This window comes from Filicampus tigris, chromosome 2, assembly GCF_054856515.1.
Source record: "Filicampus tigris isolate MCC_2025a chromosome 2, RoL_Ftig_1.0, whole genome shotgun sequence".
NCBI classification, from domain to species: Eukaryota; Metazoa; Chordata; class Actinopteri; order Syngnathiformes; family Syngnathidae; genus Filicampus; species Filicampus tigris.
In genome coordinates, this window is record NC_141218.1 from 12,109,064 (window position 1) to 12,135,075 (window position 26,012).

Below are 26,012 nucleotides of genomic sequence, written 5' to 3' on the forward strand. Positions count from 1 at the left end.
GACCTTCAATAGACTTTCCATCAAATATTCAGATGTCTGGTTCAGCCACATTTTACTGTTTACTTGTGTTTTGCAAGACTGTGGATGAATAAAAGCACTTTGACTGCTAAAGCTAACCCAAGTAGCTCACTTGAATCAGTCAAAACTGTAAAAGAGCTTTGAGAAGAGTGAAAATGAAGGCGAAAGGATATTCTGTGGGAGAAAAAAAAGCGTTTTCTATGTGAAACAAGTGAGTTTGCGCTTTGGACTTTTTGGAATAATGTTGAAATGTTCTCACTTGACCTGAGCCAGAATTTGAAGTACGGCAAAAGAGGAAGAGAAAGCATAGGTTAAAATTTGATTGAGCTTAGAAAAGAAAAAGAAACTGAAGTGCTTCCCCAAAATTGATGACCAGAAGTCAATGAACTCCAGTTGCACTAGATCGTCATGAACTGTCAATATAAATGTGTTCATTTCCAACCAATCAGGGCCTAGATAAATGTCTGCTTCCTGTTATTAAGAAGAAAAAATATATATATTGGTCATTTGATGCAAAAGCAGAATCCGTTCAAACATTTTTGTTATCCATCATCACTTATCCAAGGTAAGGGGGTTTCGTGGCTTTATTATAGTACAGTGACATAAATGAGATATTGTAAAACATGGAGTGTCAAATCCGTAATTGTCAAACAATAGAAAGTACATTCATTTAACCAAGTAGTCAAGGGAAATAGTAGCAAACAAAAAAGATTGAAAACAAAAACAACTGTTGCATCCCATTATATTGTATTTAAAAGTGGAGTTTTTAAATTGTATTTATTTATTTTCAGGAAAACGGAAAAGAAATGTAAGTAAATGTGTCTTAAGTTGCGGGATAGATAGACTGATTGGTTTTTGTTTTATGTTATGGGTCAAACTGATCCATTATTTTGAAAAAAAAGTTTTAAAACGAATTATGGGTGGCAGTTCATTTTAAATTACAGAATCATCGTATGTAATTACTGTATTTGATGGAAATTATACATTTAAATATTTAGAAACCCTTTTGTCACAATACTCATAAAGTGAACATTTGTGAAATGTTACTATTCACGTAACTGTTGGCAATATTACAAAATCCACATTTGAAAACTGTCACAGCTGACTACATTCTATTTGTTTTTGCATCTGCCAATTTCTTCTTTCCGAAAAAGGGAAAATACAGATAAACATGGATTCCATGGAACTTGATGACTGCGGCTATTTAAAAAAGAACTTAACAATGCAAGGGCTCGTCACCGAAGGTAATTACAACAATAATCATCTGTGACAGCACGACCATGATAATGCTAAATGATATTTTTGTGCTAATCAATACACATATTTTAAATACATATCAAATATGTATACATATTTCATTTCAATATCGTGTTATTTTACATTGGAGATGTAATGGTAGCAACCAAAAAAATAATGGTTCATTTTGTTGTTGTAAACTGAGAATATTTTCCTTTCAATTAATTCAGTGAACTTTCAACAAAGAAAAAAGTCATCCAGATGCATCACTGTGTGTCTTGGTTTGCTGTGCGCTGTTCTACTGGCCGGTAACATTGGACAATTCATCTACTGTATGTCATCCTCAAAATGTGCAAGCATCAGGATGAGGGGCATTTTTTCATTGATTTCAACACCTGAAATCCGTTTTCACAGATGAGATATTGCCTATTTTTTCAACGAAGAACCAGGCAAAATGCGACCATCCAACACAAGGGACAGACGACCATCTCCGCAATGACATCTTTCCTACAGTCAGAGACCATGCGGCAGGAAACAAACTTGAGGTTATGTTGAATAACCTGACGAGGGACAAAGATCAGTTGCAGACCAACTATGATTCTCTGGTGACAGACAGAGATCGACTCCTCGACAGCGCAATGGCTTTGACTGCCGAAAGAGATGAGTTTAGGGCCAATTTCCAGAATCTGAAGCAGCAACATGATGAGTTGCAGACCAATTATAGCCTCCTAAATAGGGAGATTGATGTACTACATAGCCTGAATAGTGGACTGGTGACAGACAATGACCAGTTACGGGCTAATTACGAGTCCCTCGTTAAGGTGAAAGACCAGTTACAAACCAGCTACAATTCCCTCGTTAAAGAGCAGGAACGCCTTCAAACCAATAAAACTACTGTGGCTGCTGAAAGGGATGAGTTCAAGTCCCGCCTCAACAATCTGGAAAAGGAGAAAGACCAGTTACAGCGCAATTACTCTTCACTGAGAAGCGAAAAAGATCTGTTACAGACCACTTATGAGTCTTTTCTTAAAGAGAAAGACCAGTTACAGACCAGCTATTCTTCCCTCATTAAAGAGACGGAACACCTTCAAACCAATCAAACCGCTGTGGCCGCTGAGTTCAAGTCCCGCTTCAACAGTCTGAAAATTGAGAAAGACCAGTTGCAACACGATTACTCTTCGCTGAGAAACGAGACAGACCAGCTACAGGCTAGTTACAATTCTCTTGCTAAAATTAAGGACCAGTTACAGACCAGCTACAATTCCCTCGTTAAAGAGAAAGAGCATCTGCTAACTAGTAAAACCAACGTGGCTGCAGAAAGAGATGACTTCAAGTCCCACCTTGACAAAGTAAAAAATGAGAAAGACCAGTTGCAACGTAATTACTCTTCACTGAGGAAGGACAAAGACCTGATACAGGTCAGTTATGACTCCCTCGTTCTAGAGAAAAATCACCTTCAGACCAGTAAAACCACAGTAACTGCTGAAAGAGATCAGTTGAGGTCCCACTTCAACAGTCTGAAAAATGAGAAAGATCAGTTACAACTCGATTACTCTTCAGTGAGAAGCCAGAAAGATCAGTTACAGGCTAGTTACAAGTCCCTCGTGAAAGAGAAGGAGCAGTTACAGACCAGCTACAATTCCCTCAGTAAAGAGAAACAGCTTCTCCTGACAAGTAAAACCAATTTGTCAACTGAAAGAGATCATTGCATATCCCGCTTTAATGATCTGAAAAATGAGAAAGATCAGCTACAACGGAGTTACTCTTCACTAGGAAGCGAGAACGATCGGTTACAGACCCGTTGCGCATCCCTCGCTCAAGAGAGAGAGATACTTATGACCAATAATAGCAAACTGTCTTCTGAGAGAGATGTGGTAAAGTCCTTCTACAACAATATTAAAAAGGACAGGGACCATTTACAGAGAAATTACACTTTGCTGGCGGTTGACAAGGACCGACTGGAAAGAAATTACACATTGTTGAGCACGAGTAACAACATGTGTCTGGTCAGGTACAGTCTTCTGCAAAGACAAACACTTCGCCCACACGGCAACTGTCACACGCTACGTGTTGAATACGAGCAGCTACGCAGAAATCAGAGCAGCCTGGAGACACAAAGGTACGAGCTGCAGAAGACCGTGGACAAGATGACCACCAAGATTAGTAGTATGTAACCACTTTAGACACCACGGTGTCCAGTGACTCGATGGCCTCCTTAATCCCTCAATTTTGTTGACATTCTGTAGGCATGCTCTGTGGGGTTGGCTGGAAGAAGTTCGAGAGCAACTGCTACTTGGTATCGAGCTTGAGTAGGAGCTGGGCAGACAGCAGGCATGACTGCATCAGCAGGGGAGCCGATCTAGTTGTTATAAACAGCAGGGAGGAACAGGTGAGATCGATAGACCCAACGTAAATGAGGCATTCATTTGGCTAGATATGATCTTCTGGTTTACTGAGTTTCTGGCTTTACCCATGGTATAAACTACGTAAGCTACTGTGCTACACGAAGGTGATTTGGTTATGTTCTCGGGCTGTTTTGCTACATCTGACACAAGCTGTTGAGAATCTGTGCAGGGCACAATGAAATCTCAAGTATATCAAGGATTGCTGATGTGAAAATGTACTGTGGCTTATCAATACGCATCACGTCGGTCACAGTTCTGCTCTTTACAAACAGATATTTGTTAATGGTTTACTCGAGCAAAGCCAACACGCGTGGATTGGTCTGAGTGATCATATCGAGGAGGGAACGTGGATTTGGGTGGATGGGACCCCCCTCACTATAAAGTAAGTTTGTATTTTTTGAACATGTCAGCATTTCCTAACAAAGTGCTCTCACTTCCAGATTTTACTTCACTTAGTTCTAAGAAGGGGTGAAGAAGTAAAAAAATCTCCTGAAGTTCAATGTCATGCGAGATATAAATGTTGGATAAATGTCTTCGGTTTATGTTAGAATTTGAGGGTTTGTTCTGTGTATCAGGTTCTGGCAGAATGGGCAGCCCAACAACTTCCGGAACCAGGACTGCGGAGAAATCCAGAGCAAATCCTTCCTCTCGTTTGGAGCCTGGAACGATGATAGCTGTTCCTTTCAACAATCCTGGATTTGCGAAAAATGATGACAATACATGGCTTTAGACCGGATTACACTTGATGGATATATGTTTTTTGAATGAAAACCATTTTTGTTTGGACAAATCACCCTCGTTAAAGGCTTTTTGGGAGTATTGCCAACTTGTGTGCAAACCATACTCTGTTTACCATGCATGTAAATAAGAATATACAAGTTCTATGATTGAAATACAGGGTGGGATTTTGATGATTTATTTTTAATTTGAGTTTTGATTTATCCTATATCATAGAGTAAAATAAATAAATGAAATCTTGTCATGCCAGCTAGGCCTGTACTGTATATGTACAGGTACACTTTAAGTGTACCAGTGAACGTCAAAATGCGAACATCAGAAAAGGCTTTGTCAAAGTGCTGCGGTCGGATGAAACCAAAGTTGATCTTTGGCATCAATTGACATCAATTGATAATTTGAGGTAGAAGGTTCAAATTAACATGAATATAGCCTGAATAAGTAAAAAATTAATTGGAGTAACTTCTCGTACTTCTCGACTTCTAGCAGACTCGAAAACGTTTAACAGAATGGTTTACGGTGGAGCTTATCAATACTCCACTTTTTTCTTTTTTTTTTTTTTTTTAATGAAGCAGCGGCGCCAGTTTAGTAACAGGGCTCGGCACCCATCCCTTGTTGGGATGTTGAGAAAACTTCTCCAGTATGGAGGTGGAAAATGTTTCTGTTGCTCTGCAAAGTTTATAGGGTTAACTTTCAACAATCAACATACATTTTAAATCAGTATTGTTGATAACAACCAGGAGTGACTTATACATCATACATTATTGAATTTTTGTTTGTTTTCAATATTTGTTAATGAAGAATAAATGGCCTTCAGCAGAAAGGGCAGTTTTCTCTCCCAGGGCAAAAGGGCACATGCTTGAGCGCCACTAGGGGTCTAACTGTGCATGAGCTCTAATATGGTTGGATGGTGGCGGTTCAAAATGTTCTCCCACGAGGGTCATTTCGGGTGCGGTGGCTGTCAATCAATAATTTGACTGAGGCTTTTCATTAAGTGCAGTCCAAAGCGTCACACCCACACAACCACCTTCTATCTCCAACCTTGAGATGAGAGCCAGTGGGTTCCTGAGGACACAGCGGAGGGGGGCTCCTTATCATTTTTTTTTTTTTTTTTTTTTTTTTTTGGCACTGCTCCATGCAAAGCGCAAAAAGGCAGCATGCCTCCTCCATATTCATCAGGGTGATTATATGCTGACCTCTGTCTGCCATCAATCCCAAGCTGCTGGGCCGGCAGGCAGACATGGAGGAGGGAGCGCATAAGGATCTGACACAGCAGTCAATTAGGTGACACCAGAGGTGGGAAGTAACAAAATGCAAATAATTTGTTACAAGCTTAGGTCAATTTCTTTTTTTTTGGTACTGCATCTGTACTTTATGTATCTTTTATGTTTTGAGGATAACGTAAATCAACTCATTGGTGTTTCGAGCCCATTTTTGGGCTAAATTGAATCCCAGTAAGTGGGGCAGAGTTTTAGCGCATTCAACAGACATACACACAGCAATTGAAAGCAGAGAATGTCTTTTTTTTTCCAATTTGAAGCCTCTTTTTATATTTTTGAGATGTATTTGTATCATTCAAATAGCATTTAGCAGGGTTGTTAAGAACACTCTGTTGTGTGAGAAATTTAAAGGGACTCTTGGATGAGCTTAACGTTGGTACTTATATAATAGGTTTGCATGTAAAAATGACATCAGTACTAAAATGCAAAATGCAAAAGACTCTTTAAGATATTCATTCATTCATTATCCATACCGCTTCTCCTCACAAGGGTCGCGGGCGTGCTGGAGCCTATCCCAGCTGTCTTTGGGCAGTAGGCGGGGGACACCCTGAATTGGTTGCCAGCCAATCGCAGGGCACAGAGAGACAAACATCCGCACTCACAATCACCTCTTTAAGATATGTCATTTTTTATTTCACTTTAGGGACTTTTAGTAAAGGAGTTGTTTTTTTTTTGTGTTTTTTTTTACACAGGCATCTGTACTTCCTAAGTACAGAGTGTGTGTGTACTTTTGCCACCCCTGTGTGTCACGGTGGTTGAGTGAGGCAGACTTTGAAAATAAAGATCCACAACACAAATATGCACAAACAACTATGTGGGCGTCCAATTCCTAATTTTGGAAGCAACGCTGTGTTAGCACGAGGGGGAGGTCTCATTCTGTATTAAATTACACAACCCGGCTGCAGCTTCGACGCGGCTTTCTTGCGATGAGATCAATTATGGTGATGTGAAAGGGCGTAATTAGTGGTGTTTCTTTATAAGGTGCCATTTAAACACGTTGCCAATGTTCATCAGACTGTCAATCAAAAGTACAAACGGGTCATGTTATCGCCAGAGACTGAAAATGGAAAGCAGATGTCAAATATTTTATGTTCAGCAGTTAAAAAAAGGCTGAACGAATCCCTGATAAAGCCATGCTTCCTTGAGTCTAGCCAATAAGCTTGTCAACTACCCTAGTGTATCGTGACTTTCTCCTTGGAGGTTTAAAGAAGTGATAAGAAACCAGCACTCATCTAGTTAAATGGATCATTCAATTTAAACTGATAAAAAATCTTATATTCTATAATCTTATATTATTTACTGGTAAGATCATGTATCATGTAATCATGTATCTCCAATTTTTTAAAGTTTGTTTTAGAAATTAAAAAAACAAGAAAAAAACATTAAGTGATTCAGTAGGATACAAAAATGCAACAGCATCTGTGCCTCATACATCATCTGGACCAGTTCAGAATCAAAATTTAGCTAAACATGACAAAAACATAAAACGTGTCATGTCATGTCATCTTCCAAGCCGCTTATCCTGTACAAGTGTACAGGGTCGCGGGGAGGTGCTGGAGCCTATCCCAGCCGACAATGGCCGAAAGGCAGACTACACCCCGAACTGGTCGCCAGCCAGTCGCAGGGCACACACATAGGCACCGTCACTGAGCGTGAACTTATCCCACGCTGCCCGACGAGGGACGGACTGGGACCACGTGGCTCGTTTAAATACGCAGACGGCAACTCTGTGACATTTAGTCGATGCCCAGTTCTGAAAATAACCACAGGTAACCGTGTTTTAATTCCCGTGTTATCACCCCCATGTTGTTCTGCACACCTGACTTTCTCTCCAGTTTAGCATTTATGGAAAAAGGCGACCTGTGTTTCTGTGCTGATGCAATCTGATCCTCGTTTAGTCAAAACAAACAAGCAAAACCCAGCGAGAGGAGGACGAGATGGCAATCGCTGGTGCAGCAGAGCGCCACTTAGCCCTGGCGAGAGCTCGTATCAGCTTCTGACACGTCACGCCGTTGCCGTTGACGACATGAGCCACTCATCTTGTTGAACCAGCACTAGAGGACACTTCGGCTGGATTTAAAAGACATCGCAAAGGTACTGACACTTTGCACTTTAGAAAAAGCACGGATCAAAATATTTTGTTGTTCTGTATTAGGAAAATAGGCCAACATAGCTTGAATGAAATTCAGTCTTATGGACAAATTGAGGCAGACAGACTTTGGTGATGAAGTTTTAAAAATAAAACAAGGAAATGTAACATGAGAATATCAACAGAATTTGCGGCACCCAGCTTTAAGTTGACCTTGAAACTCGGTATAGGGGCCATACAGAAGGAGTTTCAGTCAATGGTATTTTGTAACTCTGAGACTGAATTCTAGCGCCACGATGTGTGAGATTGATTACAAAAGTAATAGCACAGTCAATTCAGGGGGGATGCATGCTTTGCCAGAGTTTCATGTTCCTGCATGCAGCGGTTTGAAAGCAGAAGAGAACAAATGAAGAGGCACCATCTGCAACAACGAGCGAAGCCGGCGATGATGGACGTCTATAATCACGCTTTGTCGTGTGGTCAAATTTTGACAGATTTTCCATCGGAGCTTGTTTCAGAGCTTTTGTTTGAGTCCTTTTCCACCGCACATGCTCATGTTTCACTTCAAGCTGCAGAAAATCATTCCAAGGTGGTAAGTCTTCCGCAACGCTGAGGATTTTGAGACTGATCGGTTCGTTGGCAAGCACGACGATGACTGAAAGGTTGTTGTAGGACAGCACGTGTGCCCAACAGTTCTAAGATTCAGGGTTGGAATCATGGCTCTGGCCTTCTTGTTTCGTGTTTGAGAGTTCTCCCTGTACTTGCATTTGTATTCTTCAGCGGCTGTTCTCACTCTCTCGCTGTCAAGAAATTGGAGACTACCGTTTAACAATACTGGAGGAATGGTAGAAGAAGCTCTCCAAAGAGTGCCTGCTTAAAAATGTCACCGAGTAGTGTGGTTGTGTAAAAGTAACACAAAAAGACAAATATTGTTAATTAACCAAACATAGGTTTTTTTTAAATGACGGTTAGGGCCTTTTTTTTAAACCCCGAACCTCAGAACTGCAAGTCAGACCTGCAACCTAACCACTGCCATGGTTGGATGTATTAAATGAATCCCGCATTGTCTCCTCTACAGTAGTCGTTCTCTATGGGAGGACTTTATACATTTGATTTACAGTCCATTTGTAACTAACGTGATTTAACTTGGGTTTCCCAATAATCCAGTTACGCCTGTATGTTCTGACATAATTGCAATATGTCGCCCATATCGTCTTCATCCGATCTCCTCTCTGCACGCATTTTCCACTCGATCTTCCTGGCTGATGTTTGCGGTTACTAAAGCACACACGTCACATTTGCAGAAATAACAGGTCTCTTAATTGTATTGCGTCGAAAAACAAACAGCACTCGGATCGTTTTCTCCATCTCGGGAGCCGCGGAGAAGACTCCGGTTTCTGTTTGACAATCATTGCCACGAATTAAGTGGACACGAAAGTCTGCCAGGCTGGTTTCTCTTTCCCCTGACGCACATGGTGAGTCGCTGGAACCTGGCGTCCTTGTTATGTTTCCGTTTAGCTGATGCCGCCAAGTGGATTAGCACACGGATGCGGAATTGCTCATAAAGCAGTGACGTGAAGAAAACGCGGTAAAGGTCTGTGGGAGGGCGGAAACTATAAAATCATACAAGTTTTCATATGGATTCTCTATATCGCAGATTTTCACCTACTGGATCGCCACACAACTGCCATTTAACCGAGGCAGAACAATTTAACAAAAATGTAAACATTAATAAATGGTCTATAAAATCCATTCAAAAGTATATATAAATAAATAAATTTTCTTTATGTCTGTAATGTTGTTGGCAGCATCCTGGAATCTTCTACCAAAGTTGTACTCCAGACAACCTTTCCCAAACTACTGGATGCACTTGGAATGACTGTGTTGCGCTAAACCAGTATTGGTACAATTTCGTCAACATTGATTTTCACACGTCAGCCCTTTCTCAGATATTTTGACAGCATTTTTTTTCTTCTTAGGCTTTTCCTCCTCCTACACAACCACACCGGCAGCAACATAAAACAGTTTGCTCGGCGATAGATGATGTTTTGTTGCACCGCTCGACAGCTAGAAGAACGCGGCGAGGCCGAGGCCGGGACACGAGCACCAAGACAAATTTGCACTGCGAACGTGGCCTAGAAAACACTAAATCACACGGACGAGATGCATCAGGTCCAAGTTTTTTTTTTTCAGCAACCCAACCAGACACATTATGTCTGGCATGCGTGGATGTTTGCAAAACGCCGTCTCTTCCAGCTGCCCCACTTTAAGTTGGCCAAGTTATGAAAGAGGCACAAACACACAGAACACTCGGGCTTGCGGTTTGCTTAACATTTAAATGGGGCTACATGGTCTAATCATTCCGAATCTAAGTCTCTCTCATACTTCCTACAAAAAAAAAATTCACCCAATTAATGGAGCCTTTCCCCCAATAAAGCGCTGATATCTCAAATTTCCGCTCACAAGTTGACGCAAAAAAATAAAATCGGCAGAACATCTCGCACCACTGTACTTGAGAATCAATGCTGAAATGTTGATCTCTTCTCTCGTGTTCACTAGTTGATGTCATACACAAACGTTTTCAGTCTACATGTAAAATAAAAGAATTAGTCTCAGTAATCCAATGCTTTTAGAGTAGTTTGCAGTGTGGTGTAGAATGCGGTGGAAAATTTTAAATAAGTGAGTTGGAAGTCTGAATTTGCCAGCATCTGAAATTTCATGCTTTCCAGGAATGTGGCGCAAGTCACATGAATCACCAAGAGACAGCAGGTCATGACTCACCAAGTTGTGGCGATTAATCTGATTCTAGAAATGTCTTTACACAGCAATCACAAAAAATTGCCCGAACAGAAGATCTGGCACTACGCACAACCCAATGAAACAGGATATGCCACAACTGAGTGCATTTTCACTCAACAAGGCATCCCATAATCAGCTAATTAGATGACGACATCGTTTGAAAACTATATAGAAACAAATCCAACAGTAATGCCACCCAGAAACCACAACTAACTTGGTCACTTTTCATCACTACAGAGGCTGTTCATTTTAGCTGGTGAGATCAGTAAGATCACATTTATGTTGATAAAGCCCCAAAAGTCCCAATGAGGAGTGCCACAGGGGTCTGTGCTAGGTACGTCCACTACAATATCACAGTCGGTGCTTCCTCATGTCTGCATAAATTACACAGAGATCTGTCGAATCAAACCACAACTAATTGGTCACATAACAACACTACCAAGGCTGCTCATTTTATCAATTGACATCAATAAGATCACACTTACGATGATAAACAGCCAAACATCCTCTGATTAGTGCCACAGGGGTCTGAGCTAGATCTGCTACAATTTCACTCAACTCTCCCACACGTCTGCATCATTTTTCAGAGGGATCCCACACAAAAAAAGAGGACATGATGGACTCTAAAATTTGATGACATTAGCGTCTGATTTGGCTTGTCGGACAATGAAAATTGCTTTCACCACAAAAGAGAGGAAGAATTAAGTATTGATATTTACTAGAGCTGAGAATTTTAGAAAAAATCTGCGGCCTGTCTATCAAAAATAGACGGTAACATAGATGGAAAAAATGGGCTCCCGACTGAACTTAGTCCGACTGTTTTTTTAAGTTTCCCGTCAATCGTTTACCGCCTACAAAATGGGCATCCATGATAGGAGGATAGGCCCAGCTCTGATATTTACACTCCTGTCCCAGTATTGCAGCATTTCTTTTGCATAGTGCCAGGTTGAAATCTTCTCCCCACCTTTGCGTTGGTGGCATTTATCCAAAACCGTGACAGTAGAAAACTGTGGAAAAAATTCGCCTAGAACAGATAGTTTATAAGCAGCAATAGTCTGCCTTCTCCAGACATCTGTTTATGTTTAAAAAACGTTTGAGTTCTTTGGCTCTCATTGGCTTTGGTTTCAACATTGAATCAAGCATCACTTTCTCTTTTTGACATTGACATGCATCATATTTTCAGCACCAATTCATTGCCAGTTGTTTGGTTGTAAGGCTGCAGCTGACCAACAGTTTCAGTCAAGCCGCCTATGCACTGTGTCAAACCAAGCGCGTATATGTCTATCATTATCGTTAAAACCACTGAGCACATCGGAACTTGATGCTGACCTGCGCGGGTGTAAAGGGAATTTTGATACAGCACTATAACCAAGTAAACGAGCGCCATTTGTCTCCACCGCTGCCACGACACATTCATCGACTATATGCTGCGTAAGGCTCGGCCACAAACATAATTACTCGCATCCGCGGGAAATGGACATGTTTGGCGCATCAGCAGCAGGAGATATAAAGAGGCTTTTGCGGTGCCACCGCCAGGCATTCTGAGAAAAGCTGCACCTGTCACAAGAGACCGGACAGCTTGCCGCATCCCGGCAGCAGCAGGCCAATGATACACTTGACTTCCTGTCTACGAGAGAGTTAAGCCTGGGGAAAGCTTATGCGTGGCCATAATGCTCTCTTGAAAGGCTGTTGCATTGACCTTATTTGTCCTTTCTAAGACAAACTTGTTGAATTCTCAGACGCTACAATTTCCACATTAAATATAGCCTTTAACCAATCATTGGAATTTGACAGGAATCATCAAAGTGTGCCATTTAAAGTTATACTATTAATACAGACATAGTGATTTTTTGTCAGATAATTTGCAACCATCTATCCATTCTCACCTGCTTATCCGTAGCGGAGGCAGCAGATTTAGCAAGGAAGCCCAGACTCTCCCGAGCCACTTCTGATGAAAAAAATCTATATTAATGTATGACTGAAATAGTATCCTAATAGCAAGAGCAGTGACATTAATAGGTGCAATCATTACACTCTACACAACACCACACATTGTCCACAAACATCTCCTTGTTCCCTCTACTATGATACAATGTCTGTTAGGCAAGTACTATTACTCTATTTTTGTTTTATTATACGGTGGTTAGCCTTCATTAACACGTAAAATGTTTAAGAATATTAAAATGCCAGTTAAAGCGTGTGGTTGTACACATTAATAAAGGTTTTACGAAAAAAGTGAGCAGAGCCGAGTAAGTACCGTGCTGTGGTAAAAGGGCATGATAAATTGCAAAAAAGGGTAATCCAGGACATTGCCATGGCAACAACAAGACCAAAACACAAGATGACGACAAAGGAAGCAAACGTTGATGATTCAAAATCTGCAAATTTCAACACTATCAGCTTCACTCACACTTCCCCCATCTTGTTCTGCGAGAAGGTTCACAGGCCATATGTCCTGCTTCTGCTTCCTCCTACACACACACACGTGCACCCCCCCCCCCCCCCCCCCCCCCCCCCCCCCACACACACACACGCACACCAGCAGATGGTGTTTGGAAGTTACAGCTCTTCCATGACTTCCATGACCACCTTCCAACCTTTTCCACCCGGGCAAATCCACATGCATGTGTCAATCCACCATAATGCATTTATGATTACAACAATGCTCATTGCTCACTCTTCATTGACACCGTCAGAAGGTATTAATTGAACCACATTTTTCTAATAAAGGTGTGGATAATTGCCGTAAAGGATTTAAGTGGTGTACACACATTCCATCCTTCCGTTTAAAGTAAGCAAAGGCTTGATTGACGTGTGTCTTGGAAATATTATGATTGTGTGGTGTGGGATGTGTCAAGACAACATTTTCACACAGTCAGGAAATGCCCAATTATCTGATGCCTTTGAATGGTTTAGCAATGATTGTGTGGTGAGGGGTGTGATTTTTTTTACACATATACCAATAACCCGATCTGATTTTGAGCCCGATTCCACCCTTTGTTATGGAGTGTTAAGAGTATTTTTTTCTGATTAAAATCAACAAAGGTCTCACTGATGGATTGGAAGGAATACCCTGAGTGATTATTCTTTGGAGTGGGATCTGTAAAGAATGTTTTTTTTTTTTTTACCTGATCAAAGACCGCAAAAAAATGATTATCGGCTGTATCTCAAAGATTATCTTGACCGATTATCCTTTGTTGTGGCATATGTTAAAAGTGATTTTTCCAATAAAACTCAACAAAGGCTTGATTGATGGATGTTTCTGAAAGATTGTCCTGAGTGATAATTGTTTGGTGCGGGGAGAGTTCAGGGTATTTTTTCTGGTCAAAATAAACAAAGGCCCAAATGACAGATGTCTTTGAATGATTACTCTGAAAGTTTGTCCTTGGGTGTGGGATGTGATAAGAGTGATTTTTCTAATCAAAGTCATCAAAGGCCCGAATAGCGGATGTATCTCAATGAAAGATTATCCTCAGCGATTATACTTTGGTGTGTCGTATATCAAGAGTGATTTTGATCTTTTTTTTCGGATTAAAATCAGCAAAGGCCCAATTAACTGATTTCTTGGAAAGAATATTTTGACAGATTATTCGTTTGGTGTGATGTGAGTTAAGAGTGATTTTTCCGATCAATGTCAGCAAAGGCCAGATCATCAGATAAAATCAGTATCCCGTTTTATTTAACCGTTGACCCCTGCTAACCAAGCATTTTGCGCTGAAAAGGACAAAACATAGTTTTGGAAAATTTGAAAAGGACAAAACATAGTTTTGGACAATTTGAAAAGGACCCAAAGATGTGTCTGGGACTGTGGCCGATGTTAGACCGGTTGCCATGGTAACCACCGCCTAAACTGCTCGCCTTTATTGAGTCACAAAAAACAAATGCTAGCCATCAGTTAAGTTCAGGTTTGTGGGAGAGACTTTCTAAAAACATCATATAAATCTTGAGCAAACCTTTAGATTGCTTTTTCAGTCTCCTGAGGGCATTTTATTTTCTTACTATAAACATTTACAGCGCTGTGAAATAGTACTTTCGCGTTCCCTGATTTGTTTCTAGCATATTTATCAGACATAAACGTTCAATCGCATAACAATTTCAAAAAGTCCTTTTTTTTTTACTTAAGTCGCACCAGTCGTGAACGCTGACCTTAATTGAGGCCGCGGAGGTTCGTGTGTCACTCTGCGTTCTTTTGTGACGAGTCGGCATCGCTCTCTTGGAGTATTTGTGGGGGGCCAATCACCCCTCGGAAGATTCCCCACAGAGATTCTCCAATTGTGAAAATGGAATTGACTGTAGTTCGCTGGAGTACTAAATTCTTGGCAATGCCTTAGTAACTTATTGTAGACTGACATGATTTCAACACTCGGTTCTTGAATTTCTTTCAAGTGTGGTTCAATTTTTTTGGCGGGTACAATTTAAATGATTTCATGATTTTACAAATCTGATGCTAATCACAAGACTTAACTTAGCTTTCCTAAAAACTATTAATTTAACAGTGGCAATTGAAGTTTTACGTAGATTTGGATTTTTTTTTCCTCCTAAGTAAATACAATTATTTTGAAACTGAAATTTGTATTTACTTGGGTTGTGAAATATCAAAACTTTCTCCATGATCCGAATCATTAAAGAGGTCAATGAGCTCATTTACCTACCAGTTGAATAGAAGCACCTGTGGCTAAAGCCAAACTGTGGCAGGGTTTTTACTTTCTGGACTTGGATTTCCCATATCAGGTCACATTCATACCCAACCTTTAAATTGGCCCAAAGCTAATTAGGGACTTTATTTAAAATCTGGAATGGGGCAAATACTTTTTCAGGGCACACTAGAGGGGCACAAATATAAGACAGCATAACCATAAACAACTTTTGCTTGGTCAAACTTTTTTGTACCGGGCTGACGCAACAGATTTTCACACTGTGTTGCTTTTGTCTGGCTTCAGTGTTTTGCAAAAAGAAGGTTTATGTTGCATTTTTACGGCACCTGTACGCTGAGCTGAGTGCTTAGCCCTCTTTTCACCCCCGCGGCGGTCGTTAAGCCACCAAATTGGAGAAAAAAAAATTAACAGCCCCAGCACAGTGTGCAGTGAACTTTGACCCCCCCGCCAGTGCACGCTTGAGTAAGTGTGTGGCGTGTGCATGTGTGTGTGTGACAGCATGAGGGGTTAAGCAAAGAATGCATGCAGCCTGCTGCTATACCTCGCATAATTGGACCATTTGTTGCAAGGTCACGCAGAGCGGCAGCAACAACCCCCCTGAAAAAAAACCTTGACCAGTAGACGCTGGCAAAAAGGCTTGATTTTAACACTATTTTCATATTCTGCTTTGTTTAAAGGAGAATGAAGAAAAGTGTGTGTGTCTTTTGTTTTTTTTTCTTTTAATAATGGGCTTTACAGCTACATTTAGACAAAATCTTCATTTATTTGTGAAAATGTGTTCAAACTAAAACCAAAAAACACCCTTTTACAAAAATTGCATTCAAAATGTGTTCTTATTTTTATATTTGGTGCTCTTAATCATGCAAAATTAATAATGTGCAATAGACATCATGGAATGAAACTAAATAATAAAAATACTACAAATAAGTCAAAATGTGAATTGATTAATTATAATGTTATGTCAGTCATTAAAATGTGCACGAATTAATACAAAAATTGAAATAAATCATCTGAAGTAACTGGATTGAACCTATTTAGCCTATTTATGTTTATTTTATTCAGCAACTCATGGAGTTACTAAATTATTTCACAAATGTAAAATGTGTTTTCATGATTAAGAATAAATGGCCTATTAACCGATGTGTTTTTATTTCATGGCCAATTTAATTAATTAATTAACTAACTAATGCATTCTATGGCCAATTCATATACAGTTACTATAGATTGCAGTAGTTGTGAAAGTCTTCTTTTTTTGTATTCATAAATGTATTATAGTGCCCCTCAGTGGCCAAGTCATGCACACTAAAAGGAGTCACTATACAATAACCATGATGTTAAATTTTTTATTAATTCCTATTTTGTAGTTGTACTATTTCAATATGTTATATAAAGTAAAAATTATAGAGTAGTATTTTTCAATTTTAACATTTTTTTGGGGGGTGGGGCGGGGCTGGAACGGATTAATGGCATTTCCATTTTTTTCAGTAGGGAAAGTTGATTTGTTGTGACAATATGTTCAGGGCACTTGCACTTATACTTTGGATGTCTTTCTGTATTACTTGCTGACTTGACATTTTGGGTCATCAAGGGATTCCACGTTGACTGAAGAAAGCGGGCATGAATAATGCAGCAGCGAGGCCCCACCAAGAGGAAGTCAGAGCTGCAGGGAGGATGGACATGGCCCTCGTTGACTTTATGGCCAGTGCAAACACAAAGTGTGTCCTCAGCTGAGTTGCTGTGTTCTTAATTAAACAAGCTTCTTGGCCATAAAAGCACAGAAGGAAGTTCAGCCCCCAAACAACAGGAAGCAATTGCAGCTCCGCAAATGTGAAAAATAAATACAAAAAACCCTAAAACAATCTCAATATAGAATAAAGTGAAAATGTTGTGTGGTTTGTACAGAAACCTTGAAAGAAAGAAATTTAAGAAAACATTCTCAAGATTGTTATTACAATACCGGTTAGGATATTTTTAGAGAAAAGCAAGCGGTAATGCTGTAGAAATAAAGTTGTAATGTTTCAGGGGAGAAAAGTTGAAACAGTATGAGAAAAAATGTGAATGTTTACTCATAAACATCAAAATCTTAGTTAACATATCAAATCAGTTTCTATTTCTCTTGATAAAAAAACACACAATAGAATAGAATAGAACAGTAGGAATACACAGTTATTCTTGTAAGTTCCCACTTTTTCCTTGAGAAACTAAGACTTCAGTTTTTGGTAAAAACTTTTTTTTTTTCTTAATTCACAATTTTCTGCTTTAAAACTGTTGTCTTGTTTGTGTTCCCAAAGCATTTAATTAGCAAGTAATTGCTTTATTTTCCTCAAAATTTCAACTTTAATTTTGTATTTTTTCCCTGTAACATGATTTTATTTGTGCTAAATCTTTACTTTTATAAAATGAAAAAAAAGTATAGAGTGTGAGTGCTTTTGTCACCTCTGCACACAGACACACACACAAACACGCGCATGCATTAAACACACGCACGCATCTCCTCATGGGACATAAATATTTCAGAGTTGTTGTTAGTTCCAGTCTGCTGGCTTTCAACAAGCCTGCAGCGGAGCAACAAACAACACCTTCCGGACTACAATGTCATAAGTTCACAACTTGTTAAGACTAAATACTTGAAACTGATCTGACTTCTGTGCTAAATCTGTGGATACATGTTTGCACGCTAACCTTGTTATTCATCCACCAAAAATATCAACATGAAGATCCCTGGAGCAGGTTCAAGTAGAAATGCACACCTATACCAGTATTTATCTTCCCAACACAAGGTCCAAAATGCACACAAATATACAGACACACACACGCAAAATAAAAAAAACTAGATAAATTGGTCCTCTTGAAAATGCATTCACAGGCTGTCATATGGATGCCGGTGCAATAAGAGGAAAGGCCTTTTGAGAAAAAAAAATCTTAATATTGAAAAATGGTACTTATACATTTGAACCATCTTGTCCAAATGTGATGTAAATAGGGTATATTAGACTTAGAGTACAGAACATGAGATATGATTTTAATATGCTACATTGGAGACACACTGACCATTATCATAAGTATGATTTAATTTGGGAAATTAGCATTATTAAAAACATGAAATGATGATGTCGATATGGTGTATTAGAGTTAAGAGTAGAGTATAAAAATTGAAATATGATGTCAATTTGGGATGTTACCATTGTATAGAGCCTATAATTGAAAATATGGTATATTACTGTTGTATAGAACATTATTTAGAAACCATGTCAAAGAATTGCATATAGCATTGAATGAGATGGAGTTATGGTACATTAGAGTGGTCAAAGCCTTAAATATGATGCAAATTTGGTATATTGGCATTGTAGAGGCAGAGCATATTTAGATATGAAAAATTTGGTAAATAGAATGTTGTAATGGGCATATGGGTATATGTACAAATTTTGCATTACAGTTGTATATACCATTAAATGAGATGGAAATATGATGCATTATAATGATCATATTTCATTCTGATGTAAATTTGGCATATTACAGTCGTGTAGAACATGATATAGCTATTAGTGCATTAGAACTGGATAGAATATTTAATAGGATATAATGGTGTTAGATAAAACTTGGATAGAACATTTGAGGTAGATATGGTGCATTGGAGTTGTATTGAACACTCAATATGATGCATTAGAGATGTATAGAACTCCATGAATTACGTGGGCATTTAGACCTGCAGCTTAAATATATCCAAAGTGCCGCTAAAGTTTTGAACATCCAGTGCAACATATCACGCCAAAAGTTACACAGTTGATGACAAACAGTCAAGACGTGAATGCTTTTGATTTGTTTGTTGCCACATTTCATTTGATCCGGCTGACAACCGTTAGGAAATAATCTATTCATCAATTAGGCGGGCGAGAACAATCCATCAAGAAAAATAAGAGGGTGTAGGAGTTTGAAGAAAGGGAGGACAGTTGCCGTGGCAGTGCCATTTGTCAAAGAGTCATAAAAGTGTCCAAAATTCAATGAAAGGAGCTCCGGTTTCTTACAAGTTTTTGCCTGGCATCACGTTCCGCGCATTGAAATTCCACGCAGTCACTCAGTTTTGTCTGAATTAGTGAATGCTTCCCATTTGTCCTGAGGATCCTGAAGAGCGAGGGCTTGTCAAATATGACAGAAGTAGCAAGAATAAAGAAAATTGCAGGACTTTGGGCTCTCGGCGAGGCAATTTGATAAGTGGCACAAGAGGGGAAACCAAATAACCTCAGCTCGTGTCACGACTCATCATAGATGTTAGAAGAAAAAAAAATCCTAAAAGTCCTAAAGCTGTCTTTCCCACGCTTTTTAAGCCACGCAGCCCTTTCATCATCCTGACAGAGATGACCCCCTCGCCCCCCAACCCTGCCTTGTTTTTGACATCATACTTTTTTTAATACTCACATTTAAACCTATAAAACGCTCAAATCATCTTTTCCCATTGGAATGAATGATAATGCATATAATATGTTCCAGCCCACACCAAAACATAAATAGAAATGTTCTAGAATGTTCTAACCTTTTTATAATAACAACAACAAAAAACTCAACATTATTGTACTTTAGACATACATACAGTAACAATACAATTAAATAGAAGGTAAAGAATTAAACAGTTTTACACCATGATTTCAGGCATTAATCCAATGGGCCTCCTGGTATGTGTGAGCCTTAGCCACTAGGGTTGCAGTATAATACTGAGAGAAAAGATATAGAATATCCTTAGATTTGATGGTATAACACAAAAAAAGTCCATCGCATTAAGCTGTGACTGCCCTCTCAAAACAGGTTAAAATTTACAGAGGCTTGACAAGAGGATGAAAACGGTGCCATAATTCCTTATCCTTGGTTTATTGTGATGACAGTGTGTCACAGACATATTAAGAGACATGCATCTTGGTGCCCAGGAACTACACTGTAAAATCCAATTAGTTATCATTACTTAAAAAAAGCATGCAAACCGGTTGCACTTAAAAAAACAAGTAAAGAAAACGTATTGATTTTAGTTGTGCAAATTAGAACTTCGTTTGTAGAGTACACTTAAAAATCAGTTTAAGCAACTAAAACAATCAAGTACAACAGGGGTGTCAAACTCATTTTTTGTCACGGGCCACATCGTAGTGACGGTGTCCCTCGGAGGGCCGTTATGACTTTGAACCCATATAAATGTATATAGACATACATATGTCTTATATGATCACATATGCACAACAAATTGATGGATAGCTAATTTTGAAATTGGAAGCCGGTAATTAATTTTTTGTTCAATTAATTTTCAATTTTTTTTAAAGGGGAGGATTGGTAAAAAAATAACATTGCAGTATCTCATATGCCAGTGTTGTTAAAAGTGAACGCAATTTGCATGAAATGTGACGTTGACGCACATGATTTGCCTTCACGGGCAACATAAAATGAGGTCGCGGGCTGGATCTGCCCCCTGGGCCTTGAGTTTGACACCTGTCAGGTAGAGTGGAGGATATTCATTAGTCATTATCATTAGTCATAGTCATTTATTCAGGCCAGAGCCTTGTCTAATAGGAAAAAAAAAGCTGTACTGACATCTTGTGGCATCGATAGGGCGTTTTAAAGCTTTTGGGGAGTGTCAATTAAGTGCAGATTTTCAGTATACATCCCTTGATACGGACCACAATAATTTAAGTTTCAAATGAAAATGACGTCAGTCATGTGAAACCAATTTTTTTTCAAATGGGTGAAAATGTACTGAGCTGCCGGGTCCCATCTATTTCCCCATGGATTATCGTCACTCGAAGGGGAATTTTTGGAGGGAAATTCTCACAAACCGGCGGCGTCTCATGATTACGAAAAAACGAGTGCCCGCCAGCCCGTGGCGGTGCCGTTCTGTGATTACCAATTATGCTCAGCCTCCATTGGAGTGCGGCGCCGCGCTTTATCAGACGGCGTCCTCATTGTTTATTATTACTCCATTACCATTGTGGCTGGTGGAATATTGATTTTTTTTTTTTTTGCTTGTCATTGTGTAGAAGTCATTCTATAATGGGACACTTTCATCCCTCTGGGACGCTGGGAAGAGCAATGCACCCCTCCCCATCGACAAACTAGTCAACATCATGCACCACGTATACACACACATTTTTGTCACCAGAATAGTCAATCATTTACTGGGTTCATCAATAGACACACAATCTAAAATATTTCAAACAACTGCAATATTTACGTTCATATTAAATTGCAGTAAGCAGGGGCGAAAAAATGTGAGTAATGACACCCACCCTAAAAATGTTTATACCGTAATTGTCCTTATTGATAGTTAAGAAAATTAAGACCATAAATATACGGTCCCAAAACACTTTCATATCATTTCAGATCATTCTCAAAAGATTTGACTGAAAGTCCTTTGTTCAAAAAAGCTGCTCAATGCGCTTCAGTTCCTACTACAGTATACTTTTGCACAAGACCAAGTATTGCAGCCAGCATGACAAAGACAAATTTGCAGTGATTATGTGAATTGGGCAGATTGTATACACGCATGGCGCACAGTGTGAAAAAGTCAGAATAAGTACCAATATGCATCTCTGCGGTGTTCCCGCGGGGAGGAATGTGCTCGTAAGTTGGCTTGTGCTGACAGACAAGCAGCGGGGCAGCTCGCGTTGAAGCCGCGATTCGCTGAGTGCACTACGAATTGGCAAGAGAAAGCGCGTGAATATTCAACCCCCGACTGCTGGATAACGGGAGAATGTATTTACATGAGCACCGCAGGCGAGCACAATTGAATGAAAAAATAATAATGCATGTATTTTTAACGCTTCTCTGCGTCTCTGCTGTCCTTGTTTCATGCAGCATGAGTATCTATCGAAAGAAGACATTGTATTGATTTGACTCATTTGTTAACTGTTAAGGGATATTTTTTTTTTTCAAAAATGTTTAGTTTTATGACTGTGGTACTTCAACTTTTATGATTTTGAGGTACGCCAACTAGCTAGAGAGCTATCAGGCCCGCTATCTAAGGTAACAGCACCACCCTATTATGTTACGTAATATACAGTATATTGTATATTAATAAAATTATACCTCATAACAAATTACTTTAAAATGACATGAAATAATAAAATATTACATTTCCAAGTACATCTATAACTGACAACATTTGAAGAATGGTGATGCATGCTATAGTTTGCAAATTACTTATGGATGCTAGCAGAGCTCTGCATTTTGCAAAAAAATTTGCGGTCTGTTTATCGCCTTCCGCCTACAGTCGGCGTACCCTTCTGCCATCTGCCATTAACCGCCATTTTGTGCGGCCGGACCAAATAGTAATCACCTACAGGCCGGTCCGACTATCATTTTAAGCTTCTGTTAGTTTTTCCATCTACCAGCTTCGACAAACACTCACCACAGCCGGACTAAATCCTTTTAGGACCTTTATGGACCTTTGAGTACATCGGGTGAGGCTTCCCTTTCTCATAGGCCACAGCAAAGGTCCTCAAAGGTCCATAAGGGTTTCCTTTTAGGACCTTTTTGGACCTTTGAGGACCTCGGCCGTGGTCAACGGGAAACGGAAGCCCCGCCGCAGCCACTGAAGCCTCACTGCGAAAATTGACGATAGACAATTCCATAGATGGAAAAAATGGGATTCAGAGTATGCTTTTCAGACTATTTGACATTTTCTGTCTATCGTTTACCGCCTACAAAATGGGCATCCATCATAGGCGCATAGACAAACCGGTCCATCACATAGGCGGAATGCCCTGACTGTTACACATACTTTTACAATATGAAGTATACGTAGTTTATTGCTGGCTAGCTAGCAAGCCTGGTACCTTAGCCAGTGTCACCTTAAGTAGCGATAGCAAAATCTTATTTAACTTCTTATCGATACATATTATATGATGTAGCAAACTTAATACACATAATATAACTAAAGTACTAACAAGTAACATTCTGCAGTATTATGTATTACAATTTCAAAGGCAACAGCCCAACACTAACTAGGTAACTAGCAACTTTAGGTTGCTAGCACCGCCCAAAATACTGATATAGTACATATTATACAAAACACATTTTACATAATAAAACAGACAACATCTTCAAATAACGATTAAATATATTTTCAAATTAACTGGACCAACCCTGCTCTGGAAGAATGATGTTAGCATTTGAAAAGAACAAATATGTATGTAATGTCTCTTAAAGACTACATTTTGGAGTTTATTTGACAATATGTATTAATATTCAACTTTTTCAGCATTCGAATAATATAAAAATCAGAGCTTGGCATTTCACAAAAAAAGGAGTGTCCGTTACTCGTCATCATTTTCACGAGCACCCCCCTCAATCAAATCTGTCCCCCAAGCAACAAAAAATAAAATGAAATGAAATCCCACTAGAAGTCATCATGCTAAAAACAAATTAAAACTGTAGCCAACAACAATGGCAGGAATATTTCCCCCCCACATGTACTCCGCCTGTTTTTTTCGTTTTCCTCCTCGCGCTGGCTGCGGCCATTGAAGCCTCGCTTCGAGTAATAGACTAATCACGGACTGCAGACGGATGCCGTACTAAATAGAGGGGTTTCCGTCTATGCTTAATACGTGTATTTGAACATTTTTCCCGCCGTTCGTCAACCGACAACAAAATGGGCGTCCGTCAGTGACGGATAAATGGACCGGTTCATCAGATAGACGGAACGGCCAGCTCTGATAAAAAAAAAATTTTAAATTGCATTTGAGACCACATATTGTTACATTAGAATGTGATGTGGTTTAAAAAGCAACGCTATCACTGAAGCAGCGCGAGCCATGCTGAAAAGACTCCAACTCCCAGCATGACCCGCGGCCGGCGTGTGTTGTGCATGCGGCGGACTGAAAACGTTCAAGAGTGGTCGGGAGGCGGAGAGTCACAGTCGGCTCGCCAGGGGAGCTGTGTGTGCGTGTGTGTGTGTGTGTGTGTGTGTGCGTGTGTGTCGGCCGGGCAGCAGGAGGAGCCCGCACCGACCGGAGAGAGCGAGAAAAATACGACGAGAAAAAAAGAGAGCAAGGGATAGGGGGGAAAAGAGATCCAATTGAAAGAAAGACTGGAACGCTGCGCGGATGAAGAAATCGGAGCGGCGACGGTCACAGGGCTCGCATGAAGTTTGCCGCTTGAAACATGGACAGACGGGGTGTCGACTAGGGACAAAAACACGGCAGAGAGAGACGTCAGCGGGAGGTGAGCGACCGTTTCTGGGTTAAAACAGCAGCCGGGGGACGAGGAGGGAGGGACGTTGTTGGAAACCTCACATCTGGCTTTGTTGAAGTTCGCACGACTGGTATCGAACATCTGCACCCGATGTTTTCTTTTAATTGATTGTCGGCAATATGTAGCATGTTCCTCCAAAAAACGAGGTGTAAAAATGTGTCTATGAATGGGTGAGGTTTGTATTGGTGGCCATACAAAAGACTTTGGTCTTCTTTAGTGTTCCGCCCACTTAACAAATCTGACCATTGAGTCTACAGTGCAGTCATCTTTTAAATAAGTGGTGGGCAACCTAAGGGCCATGGGCTGTATATGGCCCGGAAGAGCGTTTGAACCATACTTGGCGAACTGTAATTATAGATCAAAATATATCTACTCATACTCATAAAATTTACTTCTTCTTTGCCATAAATTTAGAATAACCCTTAACTTCTACTTCTACATTACAAGTTTTTTAGTAAAATTTGATTTTCTGCAAACCGAGTTCTCAATTATTGTTCAATGCATTGTTCAGGTATTAAATCACACAAAAAATGTACTCTAATGTGAACATTTAGACATTTTTCCTGAGCATTTAGCCATTTACCATGACGGTATTCAGAACCATAGTTGGATGTGTCAAGGGATAATATATATATATATATATATATATATATATATATATATATATATATATATATATATATATATATCTGTAAGTCAGCGTTGGTTCAAATCATGTAAACAAATAAAAAAATGTATTCTTGACTTTAGAAATTAAGAACATTTAAAAGATCCAATGTTTTCTAGCCGTTACGATCATCTGAAAATGACGTGATTGGCCCCGATTTCCGATCACGTGCTCAAACCGGGACAACTTTTTCCTTTCAAAATTGAAAAAAAAGTTTTTATAATTTAACATGTTAGCAAAGCAGAATGAGCAGAACCATATTCAGTTATGGCAAGGAATAGTTCAGGTAGTTTGCTGCTAGTAAACATATCCAGTGCAACATTTTTGTAATTTTTCAGACATTTCCAGACAATTACAAGGTGTCAGTAATTCCTTTAACATCTTAAATTCAATTATTACATAAATAAAAGTCTCAATTGCCCTTAAAATGGACACTTGATCCTTAAATCCATCATTCTGAGGTGTTGAAATTCACAAAAGAATCCATATTTTCAGTTGGGAATGCAACAAATTTGTTTCTAGCATTTAGCATGTTAGCATAACAGACATCATTATGATCTAAGCCATATTTTATTGTGACATGGAGAATTTAGGTAGTTTAGCTAAAATAATAATATTAATATATTAATGTTAAATAAAGTAAACATTAGTAATAAATAGGACATACAATGAGCACAAAGTGGTCTTAAAATGAGCATGGTTGAAGCTGCAGCTCCCCTGAAATGCAATATTTCTTATTAGGCTGAATAACCAGTAAGACAATTTCATCCCTAAACAACCACATGTGCGAGGGTTAAGTACACAAACAGGCTTTCCCCATTTTGGACTCTGCAGCTGAGTGCGGATGTGAGCTGTTTGGGATTTAAAGGCGCATAGGAAGGAAGGAAGGAGGGGGGCGAC

General features: G+C 39.5%; 2 protein-coding genes across 5 annotated transcripts in view; both read left to right on the forward strand.

Moving 5' to 3' along the window:
• The first annotated feature begins 530 nt into the window (after positions 1–530).
• LOC147151403 (uncharacterized) lies at positions 531–4,646 on the forward strand. Of its 2 annotated transcripts, XM_086056932.1 has the most exons (8): positions 537–583; positions 810–826; positions 1,173–1,262; positions 1,485–1,586; positions 1,669–3,420; positions 3,501–3,643; positions 3,932–4,041; positions 4,235–4,646. In XM_086056932.1, the coding sequence occupies exons 3-8, from the start codon at positions 1,190–1,192 to the stop codon at positions 4,368–4,370; spliced, it is 2,316 nt and encodes a 771-aa protein (XP_085913058.1). In that variant the 5' UTR covers positions 537–583; positions 810–826; positions 1,173–1,189; the 3' UTR covers positions 4,371–4,646. The 2 variants fall into 2 exon arrangements, with proteins under 2 accessions (XP_085913067.1, XP_085913058.1); XM_086056941.1 differs by lacking the exon at positions 810–826 and having other exon boundaries at positions 531–583.
• A 3,686-nt stretch (positions 4,647–8,332) lies between these two features.
• ankrd50 (ankyrin repeat domain 50) overlaps positions 8,333–26,012 on the forward strand; it is a 51,169-nt gene continuing 33,489 nt past the window's right edge. For 2 of the 3 annotated variants that reach the window (XM_086056915.1, XM_086056928.1), the window contains exon 1: positions 24,065–24,415. The gene's annotated coding sequence lies outside the window, so the exon portion shown is untranslated. Of the gene's footprint in view, positions 8,356–24,064; positions 24,416–26,012 lie in introns of those variants that run through there. The other variant, XM_086056931.1, reaches the window with a different exon arrangement.